The following is a 16,643-nucleotide window of genomic DNA, read 5'->3' as shown; positions in this document are numbered from 1 at the left end:
ATTTTATGATCTTTCATGAACATTTCAAGAACTTTTTAAGAACATTATTCTTGAATTACATAATTTGACAGAAGGTCAAATTACTGTGAGTACTCTCAAAATACATGTACATAAATATTCTATTCAAAATTTGATAATATATAAATAATGACTACAATATTCTAAACTAAATGCTATGTATTAATTCACTGAATTTATTAATGTATACAGCTTTTAGCCAACACACTCTTAAACAATTACATGTACAGCCTGGATCAGTTTCAGAATCTTAAACAACGCTTGTGTTCTTCTTTTGGCACGTTCAAGTAAGTCAGATGCCTGTGGTGCATTTGTTATCCCTGTCAACTTTGCTTCTTGACATTCCAAAAATGATTTTTCTCTATGGGTGTCTACTGGATCACTCACTAATTCATCCAAAATTGAAATCTGTCCTTTAAATCATGATGTGGTAATTTTTTTCTTATGCTCTTTTACAATAGGCCTTGTTTTTCATTTCACTCTCCCTGAAAATACATATACATGTATATAAATGATATGCCAAATAGAAATAAATATTACAGGGAACACTTACAGGATACTTTTAAATAATATGGGAATTGTGGTGATGCTGCAACTGGAGGCCAGAAAAAATATAGGAATTACCTGTCTTTTATACAGAACACTTGGTCTTTAATTTTTAAAGAGTCAGGAATCCTCAGGGAGGAGTCAAAGTCAATTTGTAAAGAAAATTTTAAAATGATTTTAGTTTCAATTTAGAACCAAGTTTCCTTTTTTTTTCTTCAATTTGAGCTAGACCATGGGCACAAGGGGGTATGTATGCCCCCCCCTTTCCAATTTTAATTATAAAATTAAAAAAAAAAAATATTCTGAGACCAACACACACAAGTTTTTTAAAACAAATTTTTAAAATATATTTCATTAAATTCATTTCATTTAACAATAACTGAAATTATATTTCTCTCCGAGTTATATTTTTCTTAAATCAAGTTTGTTTGGCATGCATGCAACAAGTGCTAATCAACAAATTTGGAACCAAAATAATTAAAAAATTATGTTCTTACCACATGCTTTCTGTATTGCAGTCCTTCCTTTCTATGAATATAATAGTTAACACTCCATTAAAAAAATGTTGACAGAATCTAGATCTATCGACAATCTTCTGACAATGCAAAGCACGTCTTCCTTCCTTTCAATCTATTGAAAATTTGGCGCTCGCTTACTGCTTAACTAATCAGTAATGATGTTATAAATCAGCTACCAGAAGCGTCCAATCAAACGACGTTTTATAAAAACGATTGAGGTTGCGATTCAAATCATACCCGTAATGTTAATTGGCCGCCAATGTATTCTTGTTTGGGGTACCTTGATAAAAAATGATGAATAAATAGGCTTAGTTAATCGTGGACCGGTACTATTAAATAAAGTTTTAGTTTTTTCAATATATTTATGCCAACGTTTCCACAAACTTTAAAAAAATCTTTGAATAAAAAGGGTGTGAAAAATTATTGATACGAATTGCCTCGCCACCCGCTTAAAAGATGGCGGCCTTTTTCGGTGGGCGATAGAAGTTTGTAAACTTCAGAATTTACAATATACACTGCATTGGAGGTTATATTTTAAATGCACACCATGCAAACAACATCCACAGAAAGATCAGCACTGTTCCGCCTGCATTCATCGGCTCACAACGTGTCATTGAGTAAGTTTTCATCTGTTTTATACATGTTCACTGATGTTAAAATGGGGGGATGGATATCGTGTGCACAACCTTTGGTTTGTTTGAACTTCAAAATGAGATTGGCAAGGCATATGCTTTTTTCTCAAGAATGAAACAAGAGGGAGATAAAATACGATTTAAAATTATATGCAGTGTTGTTAGTTGACAGAGTTTGACACAATCCGCGTCCTCACAGATTACTTAGTAGGCAAAAAGTACCGATATTATGTGGAAATATTTTTATATAGTATTTAAACTTAACATTTTTTTAATTATCTAGCTTATTGAATTCAGGGAAAACGATTGTGTTTCTATTTATACATCAAAATTATTCACATAAATTGAAACTTAAGTCATCACAGGCATACTAGGCATTTGAAACTATGCAGATAGTTGCTGAATGTTTTTTGTTTGTTTGTTTGTTTGGTTTTTCTTTTTTTTTTTGGTCAATGGCTATTCATTTAAAATATAACTTTCATTAAGAGTGTACAATTATTACAGGTCTAACAAAGAAACAACTATAGAACTGAAATATTCCAAGAGACATAAGAATCAGCTGCAAGAATCAGCTATGTTTATCAGCTAGTGAAGGAAAATTGACAGGAGTACGATTCTTATGGAACCAAGTTGTTCTGGATCTTCTCATGCAAGCACACAATTTGAAACTGACATCATAGACAAGACTAATATATCTTTTCAGATGATCAGCAACATGTTTATTAACCTCACAATTTTTATTTTCTACTTTAAGATGTTACCTTATAAAAAATATTAAATATATGTTGTAAATTTTAGAATCATTTATGCCCATGAACAAAAATGTTGCAATAGGCATGGAGGCTTTTTTTAAATAATAAATTATAAGTTTTAGGGATCAAAAAGTATTTTTTTTTTTAACATACTGCACTGTGAGTGATGGTTATCATTACTTGAAAACATTGATGATTCATGTATTTCTTAAATGGACATGAGAAAATACAATTCATGTTGATGTGTATGTACCACAATTGTATACATATTTTGCATTTTAAGAATTAAATTTACGTAAATTCCCTGATTTGCAACTGATAGTCTATAATGATGTTAAAAAAAAGCTCCAGCAAGCTTTTCTACAGTGTATTTAGTCTTTCCATTTCAACATTGAACAGTATTGTAATACATGTAATGTTAAGCAATTACCAATGGAGAACACTCAGTTAATTAAAATTGTACTTTAAAAATTCAATATCAATAAATTTGAATCATTATAGAATATAAATTGTATTGAGTCATGAGTAATCATGAATAATCATGAAACTTGTGTTGCTGTGTAATGTTGAAGATTTTCAAATTTCATGAAGGTTCATCATTGTTCATGAAGTATAAATTTTTTTCAATATGAATATGTTCATGAATTAAATTCATGAACTACTTTTATGAAGCTGTTATGAATCTTTTATGAGCATTCATGAACAATGATGAACAACTCATAAAAGTTCATAAAGTCATGAATATCATCTCGCAGGGGCTATTGCTGTAATATGCAGTTACCCTTCCGCTTTTGATATAATTCTTCTGCTTTTCACAAAATTACGCTGTCACGCCATGAAAACTAATTCTACACTTTTAAATATTTTTCCTAGAAAACTTCTTAATGAAAGGCGAGTTTGGGAGTTAAAGTAAAGGCGTTCTAAATGAAAACGAGAAAATTAATAGAGGGGTTTGGTTCTTTACAATATGATTATTTACGATTCAAACTAGGGCTGTCACGAGTACCCGAAATAACCGAGAACCGCGGTTCAAGTTGTTCGGTTCGGTTCCGGTTCCATTTTTTCGGATTTCAGTTTGGGTCTGGTTTATATATTAGAGTCTGTTCAATACAAAAAATGGTGTCGAAATCAAAGAAATGATGACGATAACAGTGATAAATAAACATCACAACTGAAATCTACTTCATTCCATGACAAAACACTTGTCAAGGAAGTATTAGATAATTATCAAAACGAGCAGGAATGGTCAGGTTGTAGCTAATAGTAGGCCAAGTCACCGATGTCTAGACGTTCGCCTGGTTAAGACTTGTTTTCAATGTAACAAATAAAGATTTTTCAAGTTAAATTCTTGAAATTAAGGTTTATAATAGATGTAAATACCAGACCTGAAAAACCCGAAACCGAACCGAAAATTTACAGAACTGACCTGACCTGAAAAATTTTGGAACCGTGACAGCCCTAATTCAAACAACATACATAATGTACCTTGTAGTTATAATATACCTTTTAAACGGATGGCATGATATGGACTCTCAGACTCCACATCATAAAGTTGAAAAATAATTTTAAAACATAAGCTCATAATTTTTAATCTTGAAAAAAAAAATCAAATAAAAGAACACTTAGTTAAAGTACATGTATTTGACAGCCTTTCCAATTGATCAGGGTTGTGGATAAGCACTCGTCCACTAGCAAATGCTAGTAAAATTTGCAGTGGGCAATTAGATATTAAATATCTGGTCGCCCACATGGCGAACAATTTTTTTCCGGAACATAATCACATTTCAGTTTTATATTTTATGTACTTTCAGTTTTTAAGAAAATGCTCTATTAACCTTTATTTTTTGTGTTGCTTACAAGCATATTATTCAAACATCTACTTGACTGAGATCAAACATTGCGATTTATCGTAGCAGTTAAATCTCCGTTGATACAAGAGTAAATGTTTGAGATTGTTTTAACAGAAATATTGTAACAATTGGCTATGGTTGTCACACACTCCATCCCGACTAATTATTCACAGAATTTGAATTACTGTGTCAAAGGCATACAATAAAAGATCGGATCAAACTTCATCACAGGTTGTATGTAATTTATTATTAAATATGCCCCCTTCTTAAACCATAGGTGCTTCAGTTGTGTAAGATAAACACTACAATACGTGATGAATATATTACCGGATCAAAGTTTTTATAAAAGAGAAAACATGACAAAAATTCATATACTGTGAACAATCAATTCGTATCAATACTACAAATTAAAAATTCAATTGGAAAAAATTAGGATTTTTGTTATTATTTTTAATTTAAATATAATGTGGGCCTCTGGATCACATTGTGGGCCCGTAAAATTTGAAAAGTTAGGAGCCTACATGGCCCCTAAGGTTTCAAAAGTTAACCACAACCCTCTTGATGAGCTATTGTAAATTGTTACATATATTCTATGTTTACATTTAGATTTTGCTTGTTTAAAAGCAGCAAAAATACACTCATTGTTTGAATTTCTCACTGCCCTTTTTTGTTATGCTTTTCTAAACGTCTTTGTAGCCTCATTGTGATGTCACTTTAGCTTGAGTTTATTTCTATGCATGAGTTTACAAAAAAATGACATTCAAATCAATTTCTTAGTAGGTATAGTAGAAAAACACAGCAAAAGTAAATATTCAATAATGGTAAATTCAAGCTTGCGGTATCCAGTGTAAAAATATCTGCAATGTTTATTTGGGGGGGGGGGGGGGGGGGGGCTGGGAACCATAGAAATGAGAATTTCAGCGTCAATTAGGCTAAACTGGCATTTAAAGAAAACCCCTGTCGTATGAGAAGCAATTTTAAATTTTAGTATTACTTTGACAAACAACTCAATAATATTTCACATATATCTTATAACTTACATCAAGAACAATAGTGGTATGAATTACCTAATGAAAAAATCCAAAATGGCTGACCAGCATAAGGACACAGACTACCAATTATTTTGCTATACATTCCTTTATGATGTAAAAATTAATTTAAAAAATCACACCGGCTCAACTTACCTGAAACTTGGCATAGAGTAACAACAATTCAAGTCCAAAAATTTTTCAGGCTCTCAGGAAAATTCATAGTCTGCAAGTCCTGCTATGGCATCACAAATAACCCCTACCCTGCTTATATCACTTTTCCTTCGAGGAAAGGGTAAACATGGGCCTCTTTACACCCTTCCTACTATGTGCTTAAAAGCAAAATTTCCCATTATTATCAATTTTATAATTTTTTTCAGACCCTCTCCTTTCCATCTATGCTCAAAAATAACCCCATTCCACCCCATATACATCCCAAAGAATTTTTAAGAAAAAACCTCTATTTTTAAACTGGCACTACTTGCGTGGTCAATGAAATAGGGGTAAAATTAGTAGTGTGTAACCTAAAACTGCTTGAATTTATTGAGAAACATGAATTAGACGAAATAAAGAAACCAATTGTTATCTCAAATTTAGTATGATTTTCTTTAAGAAAAGTTCCAATGTATTTTGGGAAAATACAGGTTTATTCGCCCCAGATTGGCCCTAAAAATTATGACAAGCAGTCATTCAAACACTTTTTATTTGGACAGGTCAAAGCCCCGAACTGGAACTTATCAATAAATTTTGTTAGTATTTAATGTGACACACTTTCTAAAATGTATTTTATGGTCACATTTAGTAAGTATTTCCACTTAATTTTGAACCTTGAAACAACATTCCGTAAGATAACGTGCAATTCTATAAATAGCTATGGTGTCATTCATCTTTAAGCAGATGTGCACATAATGTGATCAAGAATCTATATTGCAGATAGGTTTGCACCCTACATAACAAATAAACGTCGCTCGTTATCTGCCTGTTAATTATCCTTTAAATTACTTTTATTTTTAAATATGCTTTTTATTCTTGTCGATGACACAATCTGTGGTAAGATTCAAGATCATGTGACATATACAATCCTGACTTTTTACAGCACTGTATACCAAGGGTTTAAGAGGAGAGTAGTGGATCAAAAACCTTTGGCTAGCAAAGATGATCAAGCAGGAGTTATCTATGTCCCTTGAGAACTGGGCAGAAAAACTGTTCTCTCTTTTAATTGCAATTTATTGCATATATAACTTGATCATAAGAGTGCAATGAAAAACCGTTTGACGGTATATCGCGATATATTTTTTTGTGGTTCAATTCATGATACACTAAACTGATACCGCGGTTCGGTTCAATCGGTCCAGAATTATCCGAATCGTCCATTTTGTTTCCTTGTTTACAATTTCAAAATGGCTTCCGTGCAAAACGTAGGGTCAACATAATCCATTAACAGCAGTTAAACTCATCTCCAGCTTCTTACAGACCTTAGATTTAACACAGAGAAGGACTTTATGTGATTAAAAGTTATAGTTGTTAAGACAAATGATAAACCCTTTAGATCTAATCGTATTCTTTGGTAATACACAATATCTCATCACGCATGTATTTCAATGAAAATTTGCTGTCTTGTTGACTAAAACTTGTTAACACTTGAAATATGACAACTGGTTTTCTGCGTAAATAAAAGGAATAAAAGAATGAATGTCTTCCTTTTTCATTCCAATTTAAAAGGAAGAATATTAGGAAATTAAGTTACCTGTAGTTCCCTCGAAATGTTCATCACTGGTTTAGAATATTGTCACAACTCAAAGATCTACCTATCAATCTAGTTCAAATTAATAAAATGATATTTTAATTATTATCAAAAATATGAACACTTGATACAACCTTGTCAAGTTTAAAAAAATATATGACAAACTTGAAAGATTTTTTAACCTTGTCATGTATTGTGATACATATTGTATCTTGAGGTTAGTGTATCGTTGCACCCCTACTTGATCATGTTAATGGTTCTAAGCTTTTATTTTCAAAATGAATTTGGTATACTATAAAGTTATCAAGACTAATTTGATATTGTATAATAATATATTTTTATTTCAATTTTTTTTTTCAAATTTTGCACACACATAGAATGCAGAGCATCATATCTCACAAATATGACAGATGGTTGCAGTGCATCAAGTTTTACTATCTAATAAAAAACTATACACCAGTAATAATTTGTACTTTGATGTTTTATTAGACTGTATTGGCTTAGCTCATCATTCACTAAATTTAGATTAATTAGATTTCAATTATATTTTGACTGCATGTCAATGTTAGCTAATTTTGAACACCTTTAGATCCGTAATATATTTTTAATGACTTGTACCTTTTTCAGAAAAACCTAGCGGGGCATATCATGTCCATTTTTTTGTGTTTTAAAGCAATATGAGCTGCATTTTTGAGAATTTTATTTTGCTGTTAAAATGCACTGTTATGATAAATCTGTATATAACTTAAACCTCTGGATCAATTAGAGTAAATTAAAGTATTAAATTGTTTCAGATTGAAGAAAGATTTCTCTGTATGGAATGTATAATATTATATAAGAAATCAATATTGTACAGGACGACGATAATTTAGTTTTGCTTCAATAAGGCGTAAAATTAGTTCTTCCATCGCAAATATAAAGAAGAGAAGTTTATTAATGTTCTTTTTTTCTGTCATTAAATTAGTTAACTACAATATTGCAACAAAAATTTTCAACATCAAAGTTGCAGCTCATATTGCTTTAATTTTTATCATTATTTTGACAGCAATAACATGACATCCTATGATGGATACCAATGGGGTGCTTTTGGACAATATGGCTGGTATTTCCCTTATGAGAACCAATACTATCCAGGATGTTCTGATCCAAATGTAAGTTTTTAACTATAGATACAAGTCAGCTGTTGTTTGTAAATTAAACAGTAGATGGGGATTTATTAAGGTATAGTAAAACTTGTATTGGCATCCTATCATGGATAATGCTAGAAATGTATCAAATGATAGGAAGTCTTTTAGATCACCTCAACAAAGTTTTAGGAGCAAGTCCATTCCCAAGTAACTATAAGCCGTACCTAGACCAAACTAGCATGGATGATGCATCTAGGGATGGACACTATCACACTTACTTTCGGTGCTGAATCTGACCTACATTTTCCAAATAAGTGACCAAGTTTTTGGAGCAGGTCCATTCCCAAGTACTGTAGATCACTTTTTTATTCGCAAGAACTTTAGTTTGGCATAATTAAGCGAGACTGCCTGCTTGCGAAAATTTGATTCTCTCGTACATTTGTTGTACAAAAGATTATATAGAACAATAACTGGAGATCATGAAAATTATATCTCGCTTAAAAATACCAAATAGCCATCTTGCGATATTAAAGTGTTGCAAAAATTTGGTGATCTACAGTAACAAAAGCCCTAACTGGACCAAATTTGCATGGATGAGATGATACATATAAGGATGGGTACACTACCAGGCTTGCTTTGGATGCTGGATCTGACCTACATACATACATACATATATATATATATATATATATATATATATATATATATATATATATATCTATATATATCTATATATATATATATATATATATATATACATGATATTGTTTTTATATTTAATTTTCTCATCATTTCTTTAAAAAAAAACCTTTTCTAAATCACATGGTTTGTATGCCTTGTGCACTTATTGATATTGATACATTTCATTGATACATCTTTTCCTCTGCATAAATTTTGAAGTGAATTAATGGAAAGATTTTTTTTTTTCATTCATACAGGAATTGCCATGTACTACAGCATTCAAGGGTTGGATAGGAATTGATTCTACATATGATTTAAATGGATTGATGACGGACCATTGGAAAAGAGTAATGGAGAGACATTTATTTACTGACAGAGTTCAGAAAAATTACAGAGGAACAAATAGAAAGAATAAGTGGCTAGAGGTAAATTTTAATGAAAGCTTAACGAGGTTCGCTCCTGAGCTTTTGAGCAGATTTATATCTTAACCTATATTTTATAAATTCTGCATGATGTTTTAATTCTTGCAATAAAATTGGATTCTACAATGCCAATTAAACTATACTCAGTTAAAACTCCATGATTAAATTCCATACCAAAAGCATTAAGTGAGGAACTATATTTTGTGGCGGAAGGTTTTTTAGAAGTCTTTCGAAGTATTCAAAGTATGTTAAGTTTGGATTCCTATTTTTACATAAAGTCTACACAAAGAGTTATTTTGTGCAGTGAACTGTTTTATACTGGTCCTAAATTATGTATTAAATAAACTGTCATGAATTCTATCATCATATTTGATAAATATAGCAAATATATTGTGAAAATCAAGAAAAAAATATCCCTAATTTAAGCTTAAAATTAGCACTTTTTTAGTAATATCTAAAAATTAACATCACAGACCCCCACTTTTTATTTTCTTTTCTGAATATATAAGATGCTTTGAACCATTCTTCTTAATTTCAGTAAAATGTCATTACTTTCAAATGCTTTTTTTGGTGTTAAAGTTCTAATGCCAGGATAATGAAATTTTTTGAGTGCAAAAAGGTCAAATAATTGAACATGCGGAGTAATTTCAAAAAATTTTTCATTGTCACAAATTTTAATGTGTCTATTCAAGATGAAATAGGACTGTGTTTGTTCCCATAATTTATTTGAATAGAAAATATTTGAGGAAAAACTTTACAAATTGATTTATGTGTAAGACGTATTTACAGTGCAAAAAGGTCAAACAAATGCTCTGTAGCGCCAAAAGAAGCGCATTGACCCCCAATTTTTGTTTTGATTTTTAATTAAGCTATGTGTATAAATTCTAAAAATATACTTGATAAAAAATTCTCATTACTTTTGATGGCAGGATCCAACCTCCTTAATAAGACCTGAGCCAACAATTCATGAAAAAAAAGAATATCATTATGCAGGCTTTCAAAATGTACTAGTACCTGGTACTTTTACCAGGCTGAAATCATGAATGTACTGTCCAGTATATTCAATAGAGAAAAAATTGATAACAAATTTAGTTTAGTAACAATCACTTCCACAAAGTACCTCCTATTTTTTAAAAAAGTACCCCCTGTTTCTAATCTTTTTGAAAGGCCTGGATTGTGTAACCCCTCCCCATCTTCATTGGCATGAAAGCAACAAATTGAAGGTGTTCTGTGTCTGTTCATAGGCACTAAAATTACTATATTTAGTTTGGAGATTTTCATGTCCTAGTTCATAGGCACTAAAATTACTATTTAGTTTGGAGATTTTTGTGTCTGTTCCTAGGCACTAAATTGTTGATTTTTGTACATGTTTATATGCACTAAAATAACCATTAAGTTTCGAGATTTTTGTGTTTGCCCATACAGTGGCTGCAACGTTATTGTTGACATACCAATTGTGTAGAATCGTTCATGTAATGTGCGTGATCGTTCGTGTAACTTGAGAAACTGTGTGTGTATCAGGCTCAATCGTTTGTGGTTTTAATCGTGCGTGATAGTGCGGTAAGAAATGTGCAAATTTCATTTTGTAAGTTTTTATCAGAATGTTATTTGTTAAACAAGCATTTCTATTGTCTGTTTTACTTGAAATAAGAAAAAAAATGGAGCATGGTAAATATTGAACGAACTAACTTTTGCTAGTAAGTAAGCAATATAGTAAGTCATACAATATTGTATTCTCTTAAAATAGCATAACTTTTAATAATAAATTTAACGATTTTTTTTCTATGTTGTTAGTTATGTTTACAGCTAATTGTGGTTTAAGATATTTTTTATATCAATGCATTAAAAACGTATATTTTTACAAAAATAATAAATAATTCCCAATGCATAATGAAATATTAAGTCGGCAAATGTACACGACATGATTGTCATGGTTATTTTATCCCTGATACTTTATTTTTATAATTTCTGCGAATAAGTGAATAGTAAAATAACTGCTTATTTTTGGAGATTCACCAATGCAAAGATGGATATAGTTTTAATTCATTTTATTCCATTTTAAAAAATCTTATCCGCCCTTAATGCATATAAAAAAATTCAATAGAATCAAAACTCACCATTTTCACGGCCCACCTATAACACTTAATAAAATATGCAGCAATCGATAATAAATTGCATCTGTACTTATCGAAAAGCTTAAAAAAATCACTTTTCCAATGTCAGAGAATTACATAAATAATTATTTGTAATCTTAAATAACGATTAAATCTTATTTAGTTTAAAAAATATCCATTCTAAATAGTTTTTTTTTTCAGTTTTCTGAAGTCAATCAATTGCATCAATAATTATTTGTAATATAAAATAGCTATACTAAGTCTAAATTTTTCGTTTTGAAAATATCCACTCCTAAATATTTTTAACTATTTTGCATGAAGAATCGTGTGTTTGCATTAGCAATCGTGAAAGATTGTGTAACGTGTAGAATCCTGTGCGTGCAGGATCGTTCGTGTAACAGGTTTAAGCGTGCGTTAATCATGCGGAATCATTCGTGTAACGTGATCATTTGTGTGAATTGTCAACAATAACGTTGCAGCCACTGTAGGCACTAAAATTACTTTTTAGTTTAGAGATTTCTGTGTCCGTTCCTAGCATACATGTTAACCTACTGTGATGAAAAAGATGGAGATTCATACCCCAAAAGAGGTAGCATTTTGGGCGTTGTTTTATGCATCAATTTAAGATGATATATATGTAATTATTGCCTAAATTGACAACTGCAATAATTGAACTACCAAATGGGATGAAAAAAAAAAAAACACTTTTAACAAAAAACCGTTATTACAAATATAAATATTTTTCATGCTCATACTTTGACTTTGAATCGCAGCTTGATTTAATCTTTTGAAGAGTGATCTTTGTTGATATAGCCTGGAAGCAATAATTCTGAATGTTCATTCAGTTGTCTAATACAGTGAATGATGACATTATGTAGCCTAGTTCAGGTCAAAAACTAGTTCTTTTCTTTCGTTAAAAAAAATTGAACCTCACCTAAGGCAAACAAAAGGGATTGAAGAGCGTAACATGGCCTTCGTTGGTCAGATTAGTTTTCAAGACGTTAACAATTTTCAGCGATTACCGAAACAAAAGTAGAGATGCAAAAGAAGTATTATAAATGAATGCTGATTCCATTTTTAGCTCACCTGAGCTGAAAGCTCAAATGAGCTTTTTCTGAACACCAGTTGTCTGTCATCCATCTGTCAGTAAACTTTTCACATTTTCAACTTCTTTTCAAGAACCACCTGGCCAAATTTTATCAAAATTGACACAAAGCATCCTTTGGTGACATGGAGTTTGAATTATTAACATGAATGAGAGATGTTTTAAAAATATTTTCCGTTGATTTCTATGGTGAAAAACACAAGTTTTACCAAAGAAGTAACGTTTTATGAAAATTCATATAAATATCTATATAGATAAGGAAAATCATTCAAATGTGTTAACTTTTGAAAATTGACTTGGAGGTACCTTGGAGAACAATACTATCGTTCGCAGTTCTTTAAGTGGAAGCATCCTGGAGTAGTGTAGATTCTAAATTGTTCAAATCATGACCTCTGGGGGTAGGGTGGGGCCACATTAGGGAATCCAAGTTTTACATTAAAATATATAGAAAAAAAAATCTTTAAAAATCTTCTTCTCAAGAACCACTTGGTCAGAAAAGCTGGATATTTATGTGGAAGCATCCAGAGGTAGTGTAGATTCTAAATTGTTCAAATCATGACCACAGGGGGTAGGGTTGGGCCACAATAGGGAATCCAAGTTTTAAAGTGAAATATATAGAAAAAAAAATCTTTAAAAATCTTCTCAAGAACCATTGGGCCACAAAAGCTGAAACGTATGTGGAAGCTTTCTTAGGTAGTGTAGATTCTAATTGTTCAAATCACAACCCCCAGGGGTATGGTGGGGCCAAAATAGGTATTATAAAGGGAAATTCCGGAATTTCTCGATTTTTTTTTTTTCAAAACTAAAAAAAAACTTAAGGGTCATGTGCAAGACTAGTATTTATTTTGGCCTCAGACCAAAATTGCATAAATATTGCATCTAGGGGTGCACACTACTAGATTATTGTCCCCCTCTTTCACTGAAAGTGGGGGATATTAATTTGGGTCTGTCTGTCCGTCCGTCTGTTCGTCTGTATTTCTGTCTGTCTGTAATGCTTTCGTTTCCGTGCGATATCTCAAAAACCCTTTGAGCTTTTGCAATGAAATTTTGCATAGCAACTCCCTATGGCCTAAAAAAGAACCCTATTAATTTTGAGGTCCAAAGGTAGGTCATAAATTCATAAATTCTGTCTGTTTTAACACTTTCATTTCCACGCGATATCTCTAGAATCCTTTGATTTTTTTGCAATGAAATTTTACATAACAACTCCCTGTGGCCTAAGGAAGACCTCTTTTGATTTTGAGGTCAAAAAGTCAGAGTTCAAGGTCCTAAATTTATACATTCCATCTATGTGTAACACTTTTATGCTCACCTCGACGAAGTCGAGATGATCTTGTGCTATACCCCCGGCGTCGGCATCGGCTTTAGCGTCGGCGTCCCGGTTAAAGTTTTAAGAGCAAGTCCATTCCCAAGTAAGCCCTACCTGGACCAAACTTGCATGGATGATGCATCTAGGGATGGACACTACCACACTTGCTTCGGATACTGGATCTGACCCAGATTTTCCAGTTGAGTGACCAGGTTAAAGTTTTTGGAGCAGGTCCATTCCCAAGTAACTATAAGCCCTACTTGGACCAAACTTGCATGGATGATGCATCTAGGGATGGGCACTACCACACTTGCTTCGGATGCTGGATTTGACCTAGATTTTCCGGATGAGTGACCAGGTTAAAGATTTTGGAGCAGGTCCATTCCCAAGTAACTATAAGCTCTACCATGAACAAACTTGCATGGATGATGCATCTAGGGATGGACACTACCACACCCATTGCTTCGGATGCTGGATTCGACCTAGATTTTCCACATGAGTGAATTTTAGCCATATTTTAACCAAAGAGCTAGGTACGTTAGCTAATGTCAACAGGCCCTGCAAAATGCATAAAAAATAAAGTTTGCGTATCCTCACTAACCATGTATATTTATAAAGTTTATGATCCTAAGTCCTTGTATATGTAAATGTTTGGGCGGATCCAAGCTTCTTATGCTGCTATGTAATATCCAAACCTATGCCGTTTCTGGAAAACAAGCAATTTTCTTCACTTTTCACCCGGTTTTTGGGAAAATTCGATGTGGCCACAAGCATCGGCCACGAAGATATTTTAACCAGAAATACAATAACATAAAAGGGATTGATTTATACAGGTTTCGTTCTGGCCGTGGGCTGTGGCCACATTGAATTTTTACAAATTCTGATATTATCAGTCGTCTGCTATACGGATCTTGACGTGAGGGGAATGGAATATTAGCTTGGTAATTTGATTATATTCGTAGAAAATAAATAACAATTGAACACATCATTATTTTATAGAAATCTAAATGATAAAATGCATTATTTTAATAACTCAGTTGTAAAAAAATTCATATCCGCGACCACCTTTTTAACTTTCGTTTTCATTCCAGGCAACAATTCGGGAACAAGCAAAACACAGGCAAATGTACACATAAAACGTCTAAATTTCTGAAGGTCTGTAGTAAAAAGGTTTAACTGAGATGTTTTTGGGTTGTTAAGTTTATAAAAAGGCATCTTATGTTAATTTTAGGGCAAAAACCTAACGTCTCTAGGTTGTACATCGAACTCTAAATATAGACGTCCTCGTTGTTTACATTGACAACGTACAGTGATGCGCCAAAATTTTTTCACATTTCAGTCTTTCGTTCGATATTTTACTGCAAACAATACATTGTTTTATCAAACATTTTGATAAAGAATAATTGAGAATTTCTCATAGTAAGAGAAAACTGTACTCAGATGATTCATTTTAGTTATTAAAAAATCTCAAATTAACGACTTTTTATTATCTGTAAAAATGCTCGAAAGTTTAGATGTTTCAATGCACAGATGAATTATTTTAATATTATAGCACTTACACCCTTTCTCCAAAAGCTTAATTAGTACATACTTATATTTAGTATATTTAAAGTATGATAATCTTTCAATGAATTAAATTTATATACCATCAACTAGAAACAAAAAAAAAAAAACAACATACACCACTTTTTTTTTTTTTTTGTCTTCTAAGAAATAATTGAAATGATAATTGAGAACAGTAGAAGCATAAGTATATATGTTATTTATGTCCCTGAAAACTGAAGCAATGCCGTTAAATTCAAGGGGGAGAAAGAAGAATGGGGAAATTACATATAACTATTACGTTTTCCTTCAGAGAAGTTAAGATGAGAATATTAATAAAATAATATTCGACTAACATGATTCTCATTATAATAAAAACTTATGAATGGGACAGCTTCATATATTTTTGTGAAATTCTAAGATACTGAGAATATTTCTTTAAAATTTGTTTTATATATCTATAATTTTTTTCTAAGTCATTTATTTTACACCCTCCCTTTTGTGACAGGAAAAACTCTCCAAAAAATTCATTGATTCTTACTAAATCAAATAATATTAATAATTAAAAAAATCTTCCTATGAGATATACATGTATACAATTTGATACTATACAATTATTGCATGACGTGAGGAAAATATGAAGATTTATTCAGCGAAGAAAAATTAGACGAATTTTTTTGGTTGAATAAATCTTCATGTTTCCTTAACATTCATGCAATAGATTCTTAATATACCGAAACAAGCAAGGCCTTTAAAAATAAACACAAAATTTCAAAAAGTTACTGGAACACTTAACCGAAGTCCCTTGGACACTTCGCATTAAGATTTCTTTGCTTTTTTTTTTTTTTTTTTTTTTTTTAATAGAAGTATTCTTATTGAAGAAGACCGCCAATTTTGTCATTGCATTCAATGCTACTATTTTAAATTTTGTGATGTCTGCTGTTTTCGGGAGTTTCGTCAACGAACGATTTATAAGTATTGTGAGAAAATACACTTGGTTTTCCTAGGAGGTTAAATATGATGAAAAGCATGACGATGACAGGGAAATATGAAGTTTTATGGCCCGTTACGGGACAATTTAGAACCAATCAGATAACGCGTTGTATAGAATAATTATAATGAGGTATAAAAATAAGTTGCATGTGTGTGTGTAGGGGGAGGGTCGCACTTAGGCTTTTTATAAGCTTATATATCATACTTAAAATCTCGAAAATCGGGAAATTGAACTACTTGGCCAGGGGTTTCAAGGTAACCC

General features: G+C 31.7%; 1 protein-coding gene across 1 annotated transcript in view; it reads left to right on the top strand.

Moving 5' to 3' along the window:
* Positions 1-16,643, top strand: part of LOC133205689 (uncharacterized) — a 204,308-nt gene that overhangs the window by 117,316 nt on the left and 70,349 nt on the right. Inside the window, exons 14-15 of the mRNA XM_061341541.1 lie at positions 8,134-8,239; positions 9,154-9,321. Coding sequence (XP_061197525.1) covers positions 8,134-8,239; positions 9,154-9,321 — 274 coding nt within the window. The remainder of the gene's footprint in view (positions 1-8,133; positions 8,240-9,153; positions 9,322-16,643) is intronic.

Source organism: Saccostrea echinata, unplaced genomic scaffold, assembly GCF_033153115.1.
Source record: "Saccostrea echinata isolate AGI-Se365-2 ecotype Australia unplaced genomic scaffold, CSIRO_AGI_Sech_v1 ptg000054l, whole genome shotgun sequence".
Taxonomy (NCBI): Eukaryota; Metazoa; Mollusca; class Bivalvia; order Ostreida; family Ostreidae; genus Saccostrea; species Saccostrea echinata.
This window is presented reverse-complemented; position numbering and strand designations above follow the sequence as displayed.